This window comes from Solanum dulcamara, chromosome 8 (genome assembly GCF_947179165.1).
Source record: "Solanum dulcamara chromosome 8, daSolDulc1.2, whole genome shotgun sequence".
Taxonomy (NCBI): domain Eukaryota; kingdom Viridiplantae; phylum Streptophyta; class Magnoliopsida; order Solanales; family Solanaceae; genus Solanum; species Solanum dulcamara.
In genome coordinates this window covers 62,059,041-62,077,559 of record NC_077244.1, presented here as the reverse complement: position 1 = coordinate 62,077,559, position 18,519 = coordinate 62,059,041, and the positions used below count along the sequence as shown (strand labels likewise).

The 18,519-nt window shown below is 34.3% G+C and overlaps 4 protein-coding genes across 6 annotated transcripts; all 4 read right to left on the bottom strand.

Annotated features, from left to right (window-relative positions):
* Window positions 1–20: 20 nt before the first annotated feature.
* On the bottom strand, window positions 21–3,306 carry LOC129899241 (laccase-6). 2 transcript variants are annotated; one of them, XM_055974126.1, is made up of 6 exons: window positions 3,015–3,306; window positions 2,787–2,938; window positions 2,441–2,685; window positions 2,026–2,154; window positions 421–1,362; window positions 21–343 (listed from the first exon to the last, which is right to left on the bottom strand). In XM_055974126.1, the coding sequence occupies exons 1-6, from the start codon at window positions 3,147–3,149 to the stop codon at window positions 213–215; spliced, it is 1,734 nt and encodes a 577-aa protein (XP_055830101.1). In that variant the 5' UTR covers window positions 3,150–3,306; the 3' UTR covers window positions 21–212. The 2 variants fall into 2 exon arrangements, with proteins under 2 accessions (XP_055830101.1, XP_055830102.1); XM_055974127.1 differs by lacking the exon at window positions 3,015–3,306 and having other exon boundaries at window positions 2,441–2,695; window positions 2,787–2,915.
* Window positions 3,307–5,077: 1,771 nt separating this feature from the next.
* On the bottom strand, window positions 5,078–6,971 carry LOC129901549 (uncharacterized). Its single transcript, XM_055976762.1, has 2 exons — window positions 6,863–6,971; window positions 5,078–5,734 (listed from the first exon to the last, which is right to left on the bottom strand). Exon 2 carries the CDS (start codon window positions 5,657–5,659, stop codon window positions 5,321–5,323), a length of 339 nt encoding a protein of 112 aa, XP_055832737.1. The 5' UTR covers window positions 5,660–5,734; window positions 6,863–6,971; the 3' UTR covers window positions 5,078–5,320.
* Window positions 6,972–12,032: 5,061 nt separating this feature from the next.
* On the bottom strand, window positions 12,033–16,884 carry LOC129899496 (uncharacterized). 2 transcript variants are annotated; one of them, XR_008769543.1, is made up of 6 exons: window positions 16,532–16,884; window positions 16,244–16,381; window positions 16,039–16,096; window positions 15,623–15,858; window positions 13,732–15,142; window positions 12,033–12,780 (listed from the first exon to the last, which is right to left on the bottom strand). XR_008769543.1 is itself a non-coding variant. In XM_055974487.1 (5 exons), the coding sequence occupies exons 1-5, from the start codon at window positions 16,846–16,848 to the stop codon at window positions 12,711–12,713; spliced, it is 819 nt and encodes a 272-aa protein (XP_055830462.1). In that variant the 5' UTR covers window positions 16,849–16,884; the 3' UTR covers window positions 12,033–12,710. The 2 variants fall into 2 exon arrangements, 1 of the variants encoding a protein (XP_055830462.1); XM_055974487.1 differs by lacking the exon at window positions 13,732–15,142.
* Window positions 16,885–17,588: 704 nt separating this feature from the next.
* LOC129900425 (monothiol glutaredoxin-S7-like) lies at window positions 17,589–18,216 on the bottom strand. The gene has a single exon (XM_055975400.1). It carries the CDS (start codon window positions 18,148–18,150, stop codon window positions 17,839–17,841), a length of 312 nt encoding a protein of 103 aa, XP_055831375.1. The 5' UTR covers window positions 18,151–18,216; the 3' UTR covers window positions 17,589–17,838.
* Between the last annotated feature and the right edge of the window lie 303 nt (window positions 18,217–18,519).

Here is an 18,519-nt window from a genome sequence, read left to right as displayed (position 1 = left end):
ATGCAAAAGACAAACGGATGGAAAAACAAAGACAAGTTCCGATTCTATTACACAAACTTAAAAATGTCAACAATTGCCAATTCTTTGAAAAATAGAATAGCAGTGTATCGGCTATTGCACACTTGATTGGTCAAAGAATCTCCAATTGGAAACATATAAACTTTCTAGGTTTGTTTTTGTCAACCTCCACCCTAATAAAAACACATATATATCTAGCATCTGGGCAAGTCTTTTGGAGGATGAGGAAGTCTTTCTAATGGCCCTTCCCCATTCTTCACAATGAGCACCACTGATAAGCCCCAAGATAAATGTATCTCCAAATGACAGTGCATAAACCATGCCCCTGTGCATGAAAATGGTCCATCCGTGAGTTTAGTACAACTTACTGTAATAATTAAGAGATACAATTTAGTTTATTACCTGGATTGTCAGCAACGAATCGAATGGCAGCCCATCCACCTACTGGAACTCCAATTGTGTTCATGTATGGTGGATCCACCAGATTGAAGTTGGCTGTATCTGGATCATAGTTTCTGGTACCATAACCCACAACATAAAAGCTGTAGCCATGAAGATGAATAGGGTGGTTTTCCGTGGAGACGGTGCTGGTGTCCTGTAGGATCAGTTGAACCTTGGTCCCATAGTCAAGGACATAGGTCCTAGTTCCATTCAGAGAATTTGTGTCATTAGGAGGGTTATTAGGTGCCCCATTCACAAAATCATAGAACTTCAGGGGTACCCAAGGAAAATCTCGAGTGAAGTACCCACTGACGTTCTTGTAGTAAGCTTCCAGAATTGAGATATTAGGTTTACTAAAGCTGATGTTATTCATGGAAGCAGCCATGACTCCACCCCCTTTAGCTTGACAATCTTTTTGGGGATTCTCGGACCGGCATTTTTGCACGTTTAGTCCAATTGTAATGAATAGGTTTCTGTCAATATCTTTAGAAACAGTGACAGGATTAAGACTTCTAAGCCCGTCCATGACTGTCTTAGCGGCAAGATTGTCATCAAAATGTGGTAAAGCTGCAGGTAAACTTAAGTCATTTGCTGTGGCACCAAAATACTGGAAGTAAGCTATTGATGTTATGTTTTGAAATGAGACATTCTTAGCAGATTGGTAAGGTCCCATGGCCATTGAATATCTTGCTATAGGCTTATCTGCTGTGACTAGGACGTTTAGGGTTTGACCCGGCCCAAGCATGACTCGGTCCGTGGTCAATGGCTTTGTGTACTCTGCATCAACTTCAACAATTGTCAATCTGTGATTTGCAATGGCAAAGAAATGCTCCTGGTTCAAAGCTGCATTGATTAACCTTAACAAGTATGTTTTCCCAGGAACCACGTCTATTTTATAAATATCTGAAACAAATCACAACACTTTTTAGCTAACAGAAACAGTTAAAAAGTACTCCTTTGTGTGTCGATTTATGTGATGCACTCTCTTTTTGTTTTATCTCAAAAAGAATGATACATTTCTATATTTAAAAACAATTTAACTTGAAACTTCTCATTTTATCCTTAATGAGATGATTTATAGCTACACAAATATATTACTCCCTCAATTCCAAAATAATTGAATTGTTGGAGTATTCTTTTAGTGTTCAAAATAATTGAATTGTTCACTATTCAAGATAGATGTTGGAATTTTTTCCAATTTTACCCTTCATTAATTAAATTTCAAGGTTGAGTTCCAAGAATGAATTAAATGAGTATTGAAAATTAGCATGGAGTTTGAAAATGGTAAAAATGAAAAAAACATGATTAATTTCTGTCTTTGTTTTTTTTTTCTTAAGATGTATGTCATATTCCAACAATTTAATTATTTTGGAATGGAGGGAGTACATTTTTTGGATCACAAATTTTAAAAGTCTTGGTACTTTTTTTCTTAAGGTCCGTATCAAGTCAAGGTGCATCACATAAATTGAGATGGAAGGGTAGCAAATATGACAAGTAATGATGCAACTTTTGTCATTTTTCCCTGTTCTTGGAATTAAAAGTTTAGTAATGAATGTAAAAAATTACCATTAGCAGAGCAATTATAATTAGGGCCGGGTTGGCCATTGATGGTAAAAGCATCAGCCGGTGGCGGGGCTCCGCCACTAGCTAAAACTGCCTGCTCAATTTGCACCATGTCCTTCATCCAATACTCTCCTGTAAAATTCCCAAGTTTGAGAATAGCAAAAGCTTGTAGAAAGTCAGCGTGTAAAAGTTAAATCTTTTGAGACACTTCAGAAATAATATTGTTTTCAGATTAGTTATTGAGACATTCTTATTCTGAAAAAGGTTTAAGTTATATGCATTGGTAGTGTAAAGATTGTTTACACTAATGGTGTAAATTTATCTGTTAATAGAGTTATTGTTTTACACTGTTAGCTAGCGTATATAACTTAATTTCTTCTCAAAAAGAAAGATAACTAACTTTGTTGAATCAATGTACCTAAAATAATGATATGCTCTTCATAGGGGAACTTGAAAGGGTAAGAAACACCCTTCTTAGGGTAAACAACAATGGCACCATAAACAGTGGCTCGAAGCCACGAAACATGAGCGTGCCAGAAAAATGTGCCCTTCTGTTGTATCAGAGTGAACTCATACGTGAAGTTTTGTCCAGTTTGTATGGGGCATTGTGTAATGTACGAAGGGCCATCGGACCAACACGACAGCCTCTGCCTGATGCCATGCCTGATGAAATCTTGGAATCTAAGGTAAGTTTAATTTGCCATAATATGTGAAAATGAGAAAAGAAAGGGAAGAGAATTGAGATTTTCTTTAATATCAGTTACCAGTGGATTGTGATATTGTATGGGGATTCATTAGTAACTCTGACTATAACTTTATCGTCTTCTTGAGCATAAACAACTGGACCTGGATACATTCCATTGATGGTTGGAATGTCTTTTGTGTTACATAACTTAGTAATCCTTGTAGTTTTCACCTGAAAAAGAAAAAAAGAAGATTTGAGTAGTAAATACCACTTGTTTAATAAAAGTTAAATAAGAAGGAAATTAAACCTTGAAATCATAGAATCTTGTTGATCTGCCTCCTGGCAGTTGTAGTCTAAAACCCACTACATATTTACTGTGGTTATTATTGCAGAGAAATAAGATTAATAAGAAGTAAATAAACAAAGTAGTGACCAATGTCATGTTGAGAGTTAGGAGAATAAAAGGAGATTGACATGTTACTTATAATACAAGGTTTGATGAATATATACAAGGAAGAGGAATTATAAGATGTTGGCTAGATGTGATTATATTTTGTAGCTTCCATGATTCCTCTCACATGGTTTTGTAATAATAAGATGTTGGGGAAATCTTTATTCATAATTTCATATATATAATCCTCACTGGGGAGCAAATTTTTTTTTTTAAAAAAATAAAATGTATAGCTAGCTCATTATAGTCCCTGACCATACAACATTTTTCTTAATTTGCAACATATGAGTACATAAAAGTTAAATAGATTATGAATGAGCATTATATATATATATATATATATTATTCTTTTTTTGATTGAGGAAGCGGAGTTTTACGTGCAATGCAAACCTGCTCTTTTGATTAGGGATGGCTACTTGTTCCCCAACTTACTATTGCCCTACTTGTGCAGCATACTCCATACGTACACACTTTACTTGCATGACATGTTTATTATAACGCGCCACTCAATTTTACTCACTGAGTAGGGCTGCAAGGGGTTCATGATTCATCCAAACTCCATTCGTCAGAAAAAGTATATGTAAGGCAAGACCAATTTTATTGTGAACATTGCTTGACAAGTACCCTTCCATCTCATTCAAACAAAACAATTTACTTGAACAAGAGTTTGACTTATACTAATATAAATTGTATAGTAGAATAGCAATGGAAGAAATTAAGGATATGACATGTGCATATCAACTGAAAGTTGAGTTGGTAGATGATTTGAATAATTCAAGTTTGAGAAAAATTTGTAGATGTTCTGAGAAAGAAAGAAACACATAAATTAGTCTAATAGTTATATAGCATAAATATTAGTTGAATAGAAATTATAATTAATCTCTGGATTTAAATTACTGTTTATATTCATGTATTGGCCATAATTCACAAAAATATTTTGTGTCTTAGCTACTATACAATCAACCATGGAATGTGCAACAAGTTGAAAAAGTACAAAAAAAAGAAAAAAAGCTTCTACCAAGTAAATTTCGTACGTAAAGCTAGACAAGTAGAGCTGTATATGTAATCATGCCTTGACCCCAATTTGGCTCGTTGTATAAATTCCTCAGTATTCTTTTGATGGATAGTAGGGAAGATATAAAGTGTTCATTCGAATAGCTTTTGCTTAGAACTTTCAAAATAAGTACAAAAAAATTGATTATGAACCCAATAAATCGAAAAGAGTTATGATAAAATTCAGAAATTAATCATATTTCTAAAATTCAAATCTTTGATCCATCTTTGATAGTCGGAGTGGTTTGTGTGTGTATGGTTGGGAAGTGTTTAAAGAAGAAGAACAAACAAATTCAGTATAAATTATAATTCTACGGGTAAGCTCCGAAGAGGATAGTATATTTCGTGTACATTCTTATAGACCCTCGACTCAATAAGATGAGTGAGAGTCGTTTAAAGAAGATGAAATTTAGCAACACGTGAGATGACAAGATGATTAGAGGCAAAAGTAAAAGAAATGAAGTTTTAAGCAAAGAAGAATGGTGGGATGAAGTGGTATTTAAAGGTGACCAAAAGGGAATTAAAAAGATTTATGTGTGTGGTCTTTTCTAGACATTTTTTTGTCACTCAAAATCATAAGCAGTTTGTGCACGCCTGAGGGCCCTAAATCATCTCTACTACACATTACTATGTGGTATATATATATTAATAAAGTAAGAAGAAACAAAATTATTTTATATTATTATGTGGCAATTAACAGTTGAAAAATACGCCAGGTAGAAGCTCGCATTTAAAAAAGAGCATATCCACACTTTTTGCTTTGTCGAACATCTTGTAGCTAAAACTAATGATAGATAAAAGATACCAAAATATGTTGCACCAATTAACATTTCTCACTACCATCAACGTCAGACTGTGCAGGTAAATTTCTTGAAAGACTATACGACAGTATTAATTATTTGGTGCAAAAGACAGTTTAGTTTTACCAAAACAGTACACTCTATTATGTTGTACACCAGGGGATTTTCACAAAGATTGTGTCAAATAAATGCAAACTGCAGTATATTATGTAGTTAACCAAGGGGGTTTTTCTCCATTAGGCCAGATAATTTTTGTGACCAAGTGCAGTCATTGGTGACTCGATAACTTCAATGAAAAAAGAAACACAACTATCTGGTTGATTTATCACAAGATGAGGATGCTTTTGTTGTAGATGAACTTGTCGACTCTTCAGCTTGCACAAGTTTGCGAAGTCTGTCTTGAAGGACTCTGACTCGGTCCTCTGTTTTGCGGAGCCTTCGCCATCTATAGGCAAACCAGAGCCCAATCCCCCCGTATACAACAGTATAGGAACCCCAAACATAAGGGTAAGTTTCTGCATTCTCTTTGATTTTCAGGTACTGTTCTTGTATCTTCCCTGCCCAAGTAGTGTATGAGTAACTTTCTAATTGCTTGTCGTCTACTGCAGTTGGTGGTTGAAACACTTCACTCTTCTCCTGAGACGCCATCGTTGGTCCTGTAATTCAAAACTTGGAAAAATAGTCTCGAATGGAGAACCAATCCCTGTGACTTGTGTTACTTAGCTGCAGCAAACACAAGGAGTCCTCAGTTACTCGGAGAAATAAGATTATCAAATACACAAAACATTGAAGAAAAATCTAGTGTTTTTTTTCCACATTTAATGCTTTTTTTCCTGAAGAAGAAAAATAGCAAACATGATTTATACAATGACACGTAGAGGCAAATAAGATAAACATCTATCTAGAGCACGAGCAAGAGCAAGAGCAAACTTTTGTAACAATGTTTCAACATATGCTTTATCGATATCAAAAGGCCTCACCAGTTAAGACTAATGTAATCTTTGTCAATAAAGAGCTAAACCCAATGAAAAATTCTAAGATCATCCTCTCCTGGAAGAGGAACCCGTGAAAGAATTGCATCATTACAAGTAAAAACTATTCTGTTCTACAAAAAGTGGTGTCGAAAGCTGAGTAGAGGGCTTAAATCCGTAAAATCCATGGATATTGTACGATCCCAGATGAAGCCAAGACTTATCACAGAGAAAACAAAATGAAAACAACATGAAAGATATATCCTAGACTAATTCCTTAAAAAAATGATTATATTATAGCTACTAATTGAAAGGGTTCAATCATCCTTAGGAGCTTGCTCCATATTCCATATTCCATATTCTTCCTTGGACGTCCAACAAAATCATAAGCATTACAATTTCTATCTAACACACAATCCTCAAGTCTTCCTCTAAGAATAAAAGGGCAGCCCGTGCACTATGCGGGTCCAGAAAAGTGCTGGACCACAAGAGTTTATCGTACGTAGTCTGGTAGAAACTGATTTCACAGCTCAAACCTGGACCACAAGAGTTTATCTAGTCTGGTAGAAACTGATTTCACAGCTCAAACCTGTGACTTTCAGTTCACGTTACACTAATTTTACCAGTTACACACACCGAGGCTTCCCTTCGATCCTTGGTTTGAAAAATCAGTCCAACCGAATTAGCCTAACCCAAGTGCGGCTCAACCCTAAAGCCACTGGCCCCAAAAAATAAGGGCCTCCAAAGAACCAAAAATCCCCTAAATTCAGTTCGCTCAAATACGAAAACATACCGAAGATGCACAAAAAGGAAATAAATTCGACCGATTAAACGAAGAACCAAAAGAAGTAAGCAGACAAAAGATGAAGGAGATACATACCTACGTACATAAAAGAGACAACTAGATCTGATGAAAGGCGATGCAAAATGTTAATATTAGTTCTGAGAAGCACACTTGGAAGAAACCCTATGTACTTTTTAAAAAAAATATTACGAAATGTAAGATTGTTATAAAAAAAATCTATTTATTGTTACAATTACTTTTTATCCCTTAATTTTAATTTGTCTAATATGCCTCAATCTAAATCAACCATGTTTTAATAATGACTTTGTAAGATTATCTTCAATTCTTTGAGATGTTTAATTAAACACTTCAAGGTCAATTTAAATAGATTATCAAATAATTAAATTTAAATATTTTAACTTTGAATGTCTTCTAAAAGTAATAATTACTATAGTATTAATTTTTGTAATTTAAAATATTACGTAATATTATATAAGAAAAAAAATAATACTCTAATTGGCATATTCAATGAAGTGAAGTCTTAATTTTATTTTTAAACACTTCTAGAATAATTTTGATAGTACATGTAACAATTGATTATATTAAAAAAAAAATCAAAAATATAATCAATAAGAGAAATTTAAACTATGTAAAGTACAATAATTTATATATATTTATTTTTGTCTTACAAAATATTACAAAGAACTGTTATACTATCACTTGAAAAAAAATTAATTATTAAATTATGATCTATCACAATATTTTTTAGAATTTATGAAAATAATATATATATATATAATTAATTAATTAAAAATAACTCTTTTTTTAAAATTTTAGCTTTAGGCCATCTATTCTATTGAGCAACTCTTAACCTAACCTGACAAATTTTAAGAGCAAAGAAAAGAGCGAAAATGCTTTGGTTTTTATAAACAAGTTAAATTTCATTTATTAAGGAAGTTCTAATTGAACTCCAAAAAGAAATTGTCCATTTTCAACTTTTGCAGATAATAATATGGTAGAAAAGCTAATAAATGTTATAAAATAAATTAAACTTAGCAAAATAAGGAAGAGAGAGTGAGATAAAAAGAGAATTAAGAGATATTGCAGTATCTATGTTTTTATTTCAATTGCCAAACTTTGACAATTTATAGCCAAAACAAGATTAAAATTAGTGGGTAACTTGCCCACTCATGTAAAGAAAAAGGACCAACAAGTGGACAGCCACTTGCTCTTCCTACTTGCTTTCTAACACTCCTCTTTGGATGTCCACGTGTAATGTGTCTCAATAAAATTTTTACAAGAAACAATAGACATAGTTATTCTGAACACCAATTGATGTTATGCCTCGTTAAAACCTTACTAAGAAAAACCAGTGAGAAAAAACGTAATGAAAAAAAAAGAGTACACACATCTGGTAATACGCCTTGAGTGTTGTCTCATTAAAAACCTTACCAGGGAGACACAGTGAGAAAAAACCTTGGTTAAAGAAAAAAGAAGAAGAAACTGAAATGGAAAGAAAGAGAATGCGATGAATTAATGGAAAAATTAATGGACATGTAAAAACAAGAAGAAAATGAAGATGGAATCTTTTTCAACGTTCATATTACACGTGGCCTCTTTTTATTGGTCTTTGTTGCCTCCAACAAATCTCCAACGGGCCTAAAATAGGTGAAGTCACGGAGTCGTCCATGTAGTCAAATAAAGAGGACGAAATTACGTAAAATATTAGTTCAGGGGTGATAGGACCTTAGTATAATTTAGGTGTGTTCTAACGATTTCGATTATAGTTTGGGGGGGGGGGGGGGGAAATTTGTGTATTATCCCCTTTTTTTTATAGTTTGGTCTCAACTTTTTTTATGGATGGTCCTTAATGTTTAACCAAAATTCATTTTGGTCTTTTATCCTAAACCTAATGGATTTATCAAAAAAAGAGTATTAATTTTAACTGTGGATCCCACGTGACTATCAAAATTCATCAATAAGTGTTACATTTAATTGTGGACCTCACGTGACTAACAAAATCCACCATTATTGTCTTCTTTGTTAGCAGTTAAGAAAAACTCCATGAAATGTAACACCATTGTTTCTACTTTATCTAACAAAATTTATTATCTTCTCTTGTTTGAAATAGAAATGGGAATTACGTCAGTGGAATATTCAGGAAAGAGAAAATTGTAAATTTTGTTGGAAAAAATCGAGACAATAGTGTTAAATTTTATGGAGTTCTTTCTTTGGAGCTAACAAATAAAAAAATAATAGTGAATTTTGTTAGCCACATAGGGTCAACAATTAATTTAACACTTATTTTTTTGATAAATCCGTTAGGTTTAGAATAAATGACCAAATTAAATATTTTTTGTTATAACCATTTCAATCAAGTGAAATATATTGAGGATCAAAATTAACACCTTTGTTATAAATTAATGATCATTTCAATCAAGTGAAATATATTATGGACCAAATAAAGCATTACCCATATAGTAAGGACCATTTTGGTCATTTTCTCTAGAATATACCAAAATCTCCTTTAATCTTGTAGTCTTAAACACAAAATGTGAAAAACTAAAATTAAAGAATTGACAAAAAAAGAAAGAAATGTTCTTTTTGAAAATTTCACGCCCCAAACTAGGTGAGGCACGACAGACACTCGATACTGTAATCGATCGAGTTAGCCACTGAAACATACTAGCTAACTAAATCGTGGGCCCAAATATCGGACAACACAACATCTGAAATACTAATACTGGACCGTTAAGGTCATGACCTGAATAACAATAAGTCATATAACCAAAGGTAGATAAGTCCAAATAATAAAGTACTAGCTAGCCGATGAGGCTGCAATTGAAGATATATATGCATACACATTTATATACATGCCAAGTCTATGGGCTAGAGACTAAAAGCTACAAACACAAACTCAAAATAGTGTGTCCTAAATAGCCTCTAAGAGTGTCATAAGCACCGTAGAGACAAAGCCCCGACTATACCCAAACTGTACAACAAAATTAAACATCCTAGGAAATCTCTAGGAAGAGGTGAAGCTTACCAACTCTCAGTTGAACCCCGAAATTCTAGCAGAGTGGCCGATCAAAATTCTTGCCTGGACCTGTACATGAAACAAAAAATGCAGCGTCCCCAGGTAATGGGATGTCAGTATGAATAAAAATGTACTGATATGTAAGGCGGAAAATAGAATCATAAATAGTTGTTATAAAAAGAAAAATAGAAATACCACCGACACTAAAACTTTGATACCCTCCATGATCGACATCCGACCTCATAGCAATTAAATATGCATGGTATGCTAGTGTAATCTTATGTCGTGAATACATAAATATATATATTAATGCAAATGCATGACATACCCAATCAAATGTTAGCAATGACGGTCTCTTCCGGTAGCTAACCGATATCATATAGCCAACATGTGGCCATCTGTACAATACATATATTCTTGTGGGCAAATAGGGGCCCCTCCCTTCGATTATAGCTCGGAGTCCATGCATAACATATCATGTATGATATGAACTTTGAATGCACACAGTAGGCCGTAACAAGAACTTAGCCAATCTTGGCTCATTGGTACTCTTATTCTCATAATCTCATAATCACTTCCGTCTAACATGCAAATGCCTCGTGGAACCTCGTATGTTTTCTGAATAAGCTTGAAAACTTAACTCGACTTTTGAAAGATAACTTAATCCTAAAGATGTTCATAAAAAGCTTAAGGATTCCTTGATAATTTGCAAAATACAAGATTTCAAAAATCAAGTGTTTTAGTAGTTTAAACATACAAATTGTATTTGACAGTTTTGGGAATCAACGAGCTATTTTAACATATTTCAAAATACACTTTAGCGAGGAATAAGGGTTGGTTGTAAATGAAATGTCTTTCATAATCTTTTTAAGCTACACCACCCAAAGAAGAATAAGAATTCATACATATGAACATATAGTCAAGAGGGTCGACAAACTGACATATAGATGTCGAATACTCTATTTAATTGAATGAGTGGAATATCAACATAATAGCATCATGAAAACACTTCAACTACGATCCCAATATCTTTCACAAAGGTCTTTCTAGCAATAGAATGGTAAAATATTGCATTTGATGTTTTAGAAATTTCTCAGTATTCGTGCTTAAAGGAAGGACGGAGCTTAGCCTTAATATACCTTTCCAACAAACATCCGAATGCTCGTAGTTCCTTCACAAAAGTTGTTCCTTACATCCTAAGCTTCACAAACACTATATATATTCAACTTATACGCACCTATAAATAGTTTTTAACTGAGCCTAAATCAGCAAATTTGCCATAGGATCCTTACTTGAAGAAACGTCCGTAGAATTTCGTAAAAACAATCATAAAAGAGTCCCCGAGATGATTACCTTAGCAGACCAAGTGTAAAGCTTGAAGAAACATAAAGAACTACAAGGTCCTATCTTGAAAAAATAGCTCCAAACACATCTAATAAAAGGAGAAAACGATTGTTACGTGTAAAGATCGCGTTTCTAGGCACGGGGGCAAAGTTTAATGGTAAAAATCGCTAAAAACGCACCCTAATCACTCAAGATCACCGTTGGAGCCCTTCCTTAAGCTTTCTCACTATTTTTGAACTGAAAAGAAATGTTTTGAGGTCTTAAACCATTGAGTTGGTGACTTATATCATTTTTTGACCCGATCCGATTTTAGCCTAGACAGTTCATGGTAAAACGAGCATAACTCTTACCTAAATGTCGATTTGACGTGAGGATTTTTTTTTGTTGCAAACTAGACTCATAGACCTTTGATTTGTAGGTCGTGGGACCCATAATTCTTTACATGTTGGGAGAAATGATCTGAGACATTTGATCCGAAGTTTAGAAAATTTATTAGAGAAACTTACGATCAATTTTTGCCAACCTTTATTTCGCGAGTTGCTTGACTTCAAAATTTAAAATACGACCATTGTGACCTTATAATACCTCATAGATCAATATTATTTGCATAATAGACACTCTTAGTCTTATACCAAATGTACGGAATAATTTAAACCTTCCGAATGGACGGGGATGCTACCCGAACCATTTCTTAAACCCCAAACCTTTGTTAAAGGGCTTTCTTTGACCTAAAATTTTAGTTTAGTTCCTTGATATTACCACACATTTGTAGTATTATTCTCCCGATGTACAATACCAAGTCATATATACCTTATATAACCACGCCACGCCACATATATTATGTAAGAAAAAAAATATGAGATTTCACAGAAAAGGACTAAAAAATAAGACAAACAAATTAAAATAGAACAATGCAAAATATTTTTTAATTTTTTTTATAATAATTCAATTGTTGCTAAAAGATAATGCAGAACGTGCAATAGCCTAGTGGCAGTTTATCAAAGAAGAGGACACTACGGATCACTCTCTAGGGGCCAGGATCAAAATATCACCAAAATCTCTTCCCAAGTAATCTCAGTCTTATTAAGCTCAAAAAGGTCGTTAGGCATTGTCTGCCAAATACTAGCAACTCCCCAGGAACTCCTGACACGCTTTGATTAACATCTGCAGAAATATAACTTAAGCATTCTCGATCTCTCCAGCCTCTCCTAATAATGGATTGCTAATCACAAAAGGCACATTTTCCTGTGTCTTGGACTTCACAAAAGATACCATGAATATGCACAACAGAAATGCTATCCCTGCCTAGCCAAAGCCAAGGAAGCAAGACTCCATGCTTATCCATAAGAAGCAGTGCATAGTGGGCTCTTCAACCAACTTAACTGGCTATTGAGGAAGAAAAACTAGTGGTTTGCTCTTCCATTCACCGCAAGAACTCAGATTCCAACATCCTTATAGCCATGATCAGATGACAACACTGGATCGCAACCCTATCTTATCCCTCTCAATCCATTGTTACCCCAGGATTGTAGCCAACCCATACTGACGATTGGTACAAGTGAATTAGTCCAACGAATTGTACTCCACCACAGTATCATATGTTTGCATAGACAAAGGACTCTCGGCAAAGCACCTACAATGAACATTATTATTTAAGTCAAAGAATGCGGTATAAACAGCAATGCTTTAAAGAGAGAGAAAGAGGGGGCAAAGAGAGACTCAAATTCTATGCATATAAAAATTTTACTTGAAAAAAGAAGAATGAAACCAAAAGGCAAAAAAGAAAAAAAAAACTAAAATGACAGGAACAAGAACATTAGTTGAAAGTAGCTACAGAAAGAGCAACTATAAAAAATAGGGGATATCATCTCAACAGAACATCTATTCACTGTTACAATTGCAGCTCAGGCAGTTAGTTCCAAAGGCGACAAGGCCCTGCCTCGCCACGCGGCGAGGCGCTCGCCTCTTTGAATTGAGGTGCCAATTAATACCAAATTCTTAAAATATTTAATTGCATATATAAATATTTAAAATCTCAAAAGCAATAACATATATTAGCAAAATGAACATTCAAAAACTAATCGTAGATACAAAAAGTCCACAACTTGAATGATTCAATAATTCATAAGACAATTGACAAACAATACTAGAACTCTAAAATTCTATTCTTCTTCAAGATTATCAAAATCTTGAAGATCAACATCCATTTCATTATGATTATATTGCTCCTCATCTTCCTCCTCGGATTCTTCATCAATTAGTGTCCGAGACGTCCTACTTGAAATAATTATTTATGGACAAATAAATACTATGTTAATTAGTATAAAACTAAATTGCTTATGAGAGAGAAAATATAGAAGAATTAAAACAAAATTAAAAAATTGGCAGATTGCTGCAAACCTGCAACTCAGAACTCAGTCCAAAAAAAAAACAGAGACTAGAAAAACGAGACGAGAAAAACACAGGCAGAGGCGCAGAGCACTGCTGAATGCTTGAGTCGAGTTCAAAAAAGAAGAAGAAAGAAACTGAAGAAGAGAAGAAGAAGAAAAAGAAAGAACTAAAGAGAAGATCAGAAGAAACGTACCTGTAAGCTGTTGAGAAATCGCTGAAGAAGAAAGACGAAGTTGAGCAATCGACTTGTGCGAGACAGCTAGAGAAGAAGAAAGAAACTGATGCGGGCATGCAGCTAAGTCGCGACTTAGCAGGTTTGCCAAAATAACAAAAAAAAAACTAAAATTTTCTTTTAATTAATAAATCAGTTCTTTTTTTAAAAAAAAAATCGAATGGCGCGCCTTTCTCGCCTAGCCACGCCTGGTCGCCTCTCACCATTTCGTCGCCTCGTGTCGCCTTTTCGATCTCGCCTCGCCACGCAGAGAAAAGGCGACAAGACATCGCCTCGCCACGCAGAGTCGCCAGGCGAGCGCCTTTCAGAACACTGGGTAGCAGTTTCTAATTCAAAATAGATCGCTGGTAAATATGGCACTTCCGGTCTCTAACCTGGAAGGACTGTTTATTTAGAACGCTTATTGCCTGTAAAGGCTCTAGAGAAAAATAGCTTGACAGATATACCTTGATGGACCATCTCCCTTTCTGTCTAGGAGATGAATTAAATGCAATGAGTTTAACACCAGCACGTCAAACATTACTTTCTATTAGCTAATTAGATTATATCCCAAGTCTCCTGCCTGTGGTGGTAATAAGATAACTATAGAAATTAGTTCATGGATGCATCTCAGTATTCAAAGGTGGAACTACACATACATGATCCACTGTCTTCAATGTTCACAAACTTTTGCTAAGATGGTTGACGGAATTGGTTCTCACATCTATAAATCTATCGCATGAAGAAAAACAATGATTCAAAGCCTAATGTTAGCTTAGCACAAAAAGGGTGTGGCACTGATCACTGAGGTGGATGCAAACCCTGGAGACCAGAAATCAAATCCCAGCAAATACAAAAAAATACTGATCACTTCACTTCTGCCTAAACATTGATAAACAGAGGGTACCATGTGTGCAAGTGGTATGTAGCAAGTAAGCAGTATAATAGTCGAGTTGTGTGCAAGCTAGGCCCCACACCACCATTATTTTAAAAAATCTAAATTAATCCATTTTAAAAAAAAAATCTGATGTTATTTAGAAGTTTTTTTTGCCAAAACAACATCAAATTCAGAATTGTTTACTTTAACCACAATAACAAAACGAAGATTTGATCATCCCTATTCTCAGCTTAAGTTGTGAAAGTGAGGCATCTATGGATGCTGATCAGTAAGATGAGATTTAAGCAGACAAATTAGGATTCTCCTTACTTGCAATTAAAGTTATCAAAGAGGTCCCATGGCTGCTTTTGAGGGCACAAAGGTGATACTCTTTTCCTATATGCCAATCAATTTACTAAAATAAGATGTTCCACTCCAAAGATTGACTGCAGTCTGTTCAATTCTGATACTTGGTCTTGAATAGAGAAGTATTTCTTCAACAAAATATTGATTGAGCTATTAGAACATAGCAATTAGTTTGTTAGTTTTTGATAAATGTTATAGAAATATTGACTTCATGTTGCCAACTCTAATACTTGGTCTTGAAAGGAAAAGAAATACTTCGATGGAAATTTGATTGCTATTATAGTCATGCAATTAGTTGGTTAGTGAATACTCAATGTCAGGAGTGAATACAACTATTTAGCTGCGGGTTCAATTGAACCCGGTACTTTTGACACGGAACAAACTTTTTTTTTCTTGATAACCCCGTGGTGTCCAGGCCAGGAACATACATTTATGTGTAAAAAGATATTATAATTGTAACAAATAGTAGGTCTGACTAATAGTTTTAAAAATAAAATGGGTTCTATGTTAAGAATCTTAAAAGTTGAAACAACAGATTTTGAATCCTAAATCCGCCTCTGCTCAATGTCATAAAGTTATAAGTGAAGTTGTGTGTCAAAGTAAAGACTCATAGAAGTATATGATAGATACCTTAGTTCATGCCAAAACATTTCTGTACATTCATGCAAGAAGGGCCGCAGTGGAGCAAGAAAATCACCTCCTGCGCACTGCTGTGTTGAATGTGTATTTTCGGAGATAAAAAGTGAGGTAGCAACATGGACAATAATGGATGGATCTGGATCCCCCAGTATAGCTTGCAGCTCCCTTCTTATCCAAGGCTCTATTCTCTGTAACATCTTTTCTTTGGTACTCCTATTATCCATGTGCTATAAATTAAAATACAGTAAAGATTAGAACCAAATTTAGTCGTCTCAAGCAGAATCGATTAAGACAGACAACTTCTAGCCATCTGGTTCTTCCTATCAGGATAGTAGATATAATAATAGCTACCACAATTCCCCTAATTTATTAAGTGAATTGGATAAATCTATTGGGGTAATCATTACCTGCATAAGACAATTTTTAGATGAAAAAGGAACAGCCTGCAATCTCTCTTCATATATGCTGCAACCAAGTATACCATTCCAGGTCAACAAATATCATCTATTAGGATTTTCAAGACCAAATTCAAACTCCTATAGGTAAGTAAATGGTATAGGATAAACCTGCGGCTATTAAGGGGAAATTACAAATAATTAGTAGAAAAAGTACCTAGAACGCCAGAGAATGATTCTCCTGGTAATATCATCTGGATTTAAAGCTCCAATCTGATCAAACGATCGCCGTCTTGGAAACGGCCTCGTTCTGGAGCCAAAAGTATTCAACTCTTCTCTCCTACTCCTAATCACTCTGTCCAACAAGAAATCACTAATTCATTGGGGATAATTCAGAGCAACTTAAGGAGATTTCAAATCAATTATACTTCAACACTAAAAATTAGTAGTACAATTTCGTTTATGAGCTCAAACTGGTAGATAATTTAAGGACAAATAAACTAACCTTCGGTCCGCCAATCGATCTCTAGGCCTAGAGGAGACAAAACCTGAGTTTAACTTCTTAGTCTCGCTACGAGCTGATAATTTTTCTTTCTGGAAGGTCCGGGATGAGGAGCTGATTCTGGAAAACCATGAATCAAAGTCGGCGTTGCAGAGAGGGCATTTTCTGTTCAGATCGCTCCATCTGCGGATGCAAACGATGCAATAGGCGTGCATACATGGGATAATTACCGCCGCGCTCCGATAGTGTAACCGGCAGAGGCATATCGGGCATGATTTCCGGGCAACGGCAGTGACAATTCCCTTTAATCTGGAGTCCATAGGAGAGCAACAATTTCAAGTCGGGTCAACTATTTATTTATTAAATTATAAATTAGTCTACTAAGAGTAAATTAAAAATTAAATTACTAGTGAAATAAAATTAACATCAAAAAAAATATCACATAAATCGATAAGAATTGAGGTTTTTTTTTCTTTTGGACCAACTAGGCTGTTGGTTTCTCATTCGGTGGTATTTAATACCTATATTGTATTAGAGTTCAATTAATCTAAATTTACATTGTGTAGGATCTTATTCTAGAGAAACACTTCCTATCGAGAAGGAAATTTTCATACCAAAACACGAAATTAAAACTCTGATTTTTATTTTTTTAAAAGTCGGCCTCATATCGTTGTTCCATGCTAGAATGCTTTTTTGAAGTTGCTCCATCTCGTTGTGTTATTTCAATCACCACGAAATGTTATAAATATGTTATTTACGTGTTATTTGAATAAAATACTTAAAATTTATGTAATATTGATGGCTATTTAAATACAAAATGTAAATTTGTAGCTCTGAAGTGAATAGTTTGTAACGTATTTATTCTCTCAGCTAAAAAATGAAAAATTTGTAACTCGAAATTTAGTTGATAGCTCCATACGAGTTGGGGACAATTTTTCACGTTAGTATTTGCAAGTAATTGGACGATACAATCAGAAATTATTATTTATTTTTAAGAAGTGAAGCTAGTTACCTAAAAAATAAAGTAGGCAATTAGTTACAATAAAATAAATACACAAAATGGATACAAGTTAAATTCTTATTCGTACACAATTTTTTTTTCCTTTTTCTTGCTAAAAAGTAATTAATACTCTACCTCATACTTAAAACTTGTACATTGCAGATCAAACGCTAACTAAAAAAGTCATAATAAAGGAGTATTTACTATTCACCATAATTCTTATTGATCTCGAAACGGTAGGTAGGAGTATTATTATTAAGAAGAAAAAAAACTGAACATTACCATTTTGATTATTTATGATAATTTATAATTAAACCCATAAAGCACCAACGTTTTTGAGTTTAGGCTTTAAGGCCCCTTGTAGATGAAGACTCATGACCTCACTTTCCCCACCGACCATTTGTCCGCCGATGAACACCGCCGGAACCGTCGGATTGCAGCCGAGAGTCGAAAGCGCGGCTTCAATCTCACGGCCAGCTCTGTTCATCTCATCGAGCTCGTAAACGGCAGTGTTAACGCCGAGGTCGGAGAAGAAAGACTTAATTGAGTAGCTCATGCAGCAAGCAGTCTTGCTAAATATCACAACTGGCTTTTCACTTACCATTTTGCTTACTCTCTCCATTACAAATTTCAACAAATTAATTAAATAAAGAGGAGTTTTTTCAGCTCTGTGATTTTTGTTGAGAGACTTTTGAGTTTTAAGGTGAAAGGGTCCAACGAGACATGTATATATAGACTTCCTAATTTACTCTACATGCCAAAAAAAAAGAAGAAGAAGTACCTAATAATAATAAGATTTATTTAGCTTTACTTTCTTTTATTCTATAATCACTGTATTGGCGAAGTCAAAATTTTTAATAAGCGGGTACAAAATTTTAAGAAATAGACACATGAACTAACCGAAAAAAGTTCAACATCTACTATTTATATATAAAAAAATATTTTAATCATACATAAATAACATAATTTTTTATCGAAGAGGTTCGGATGA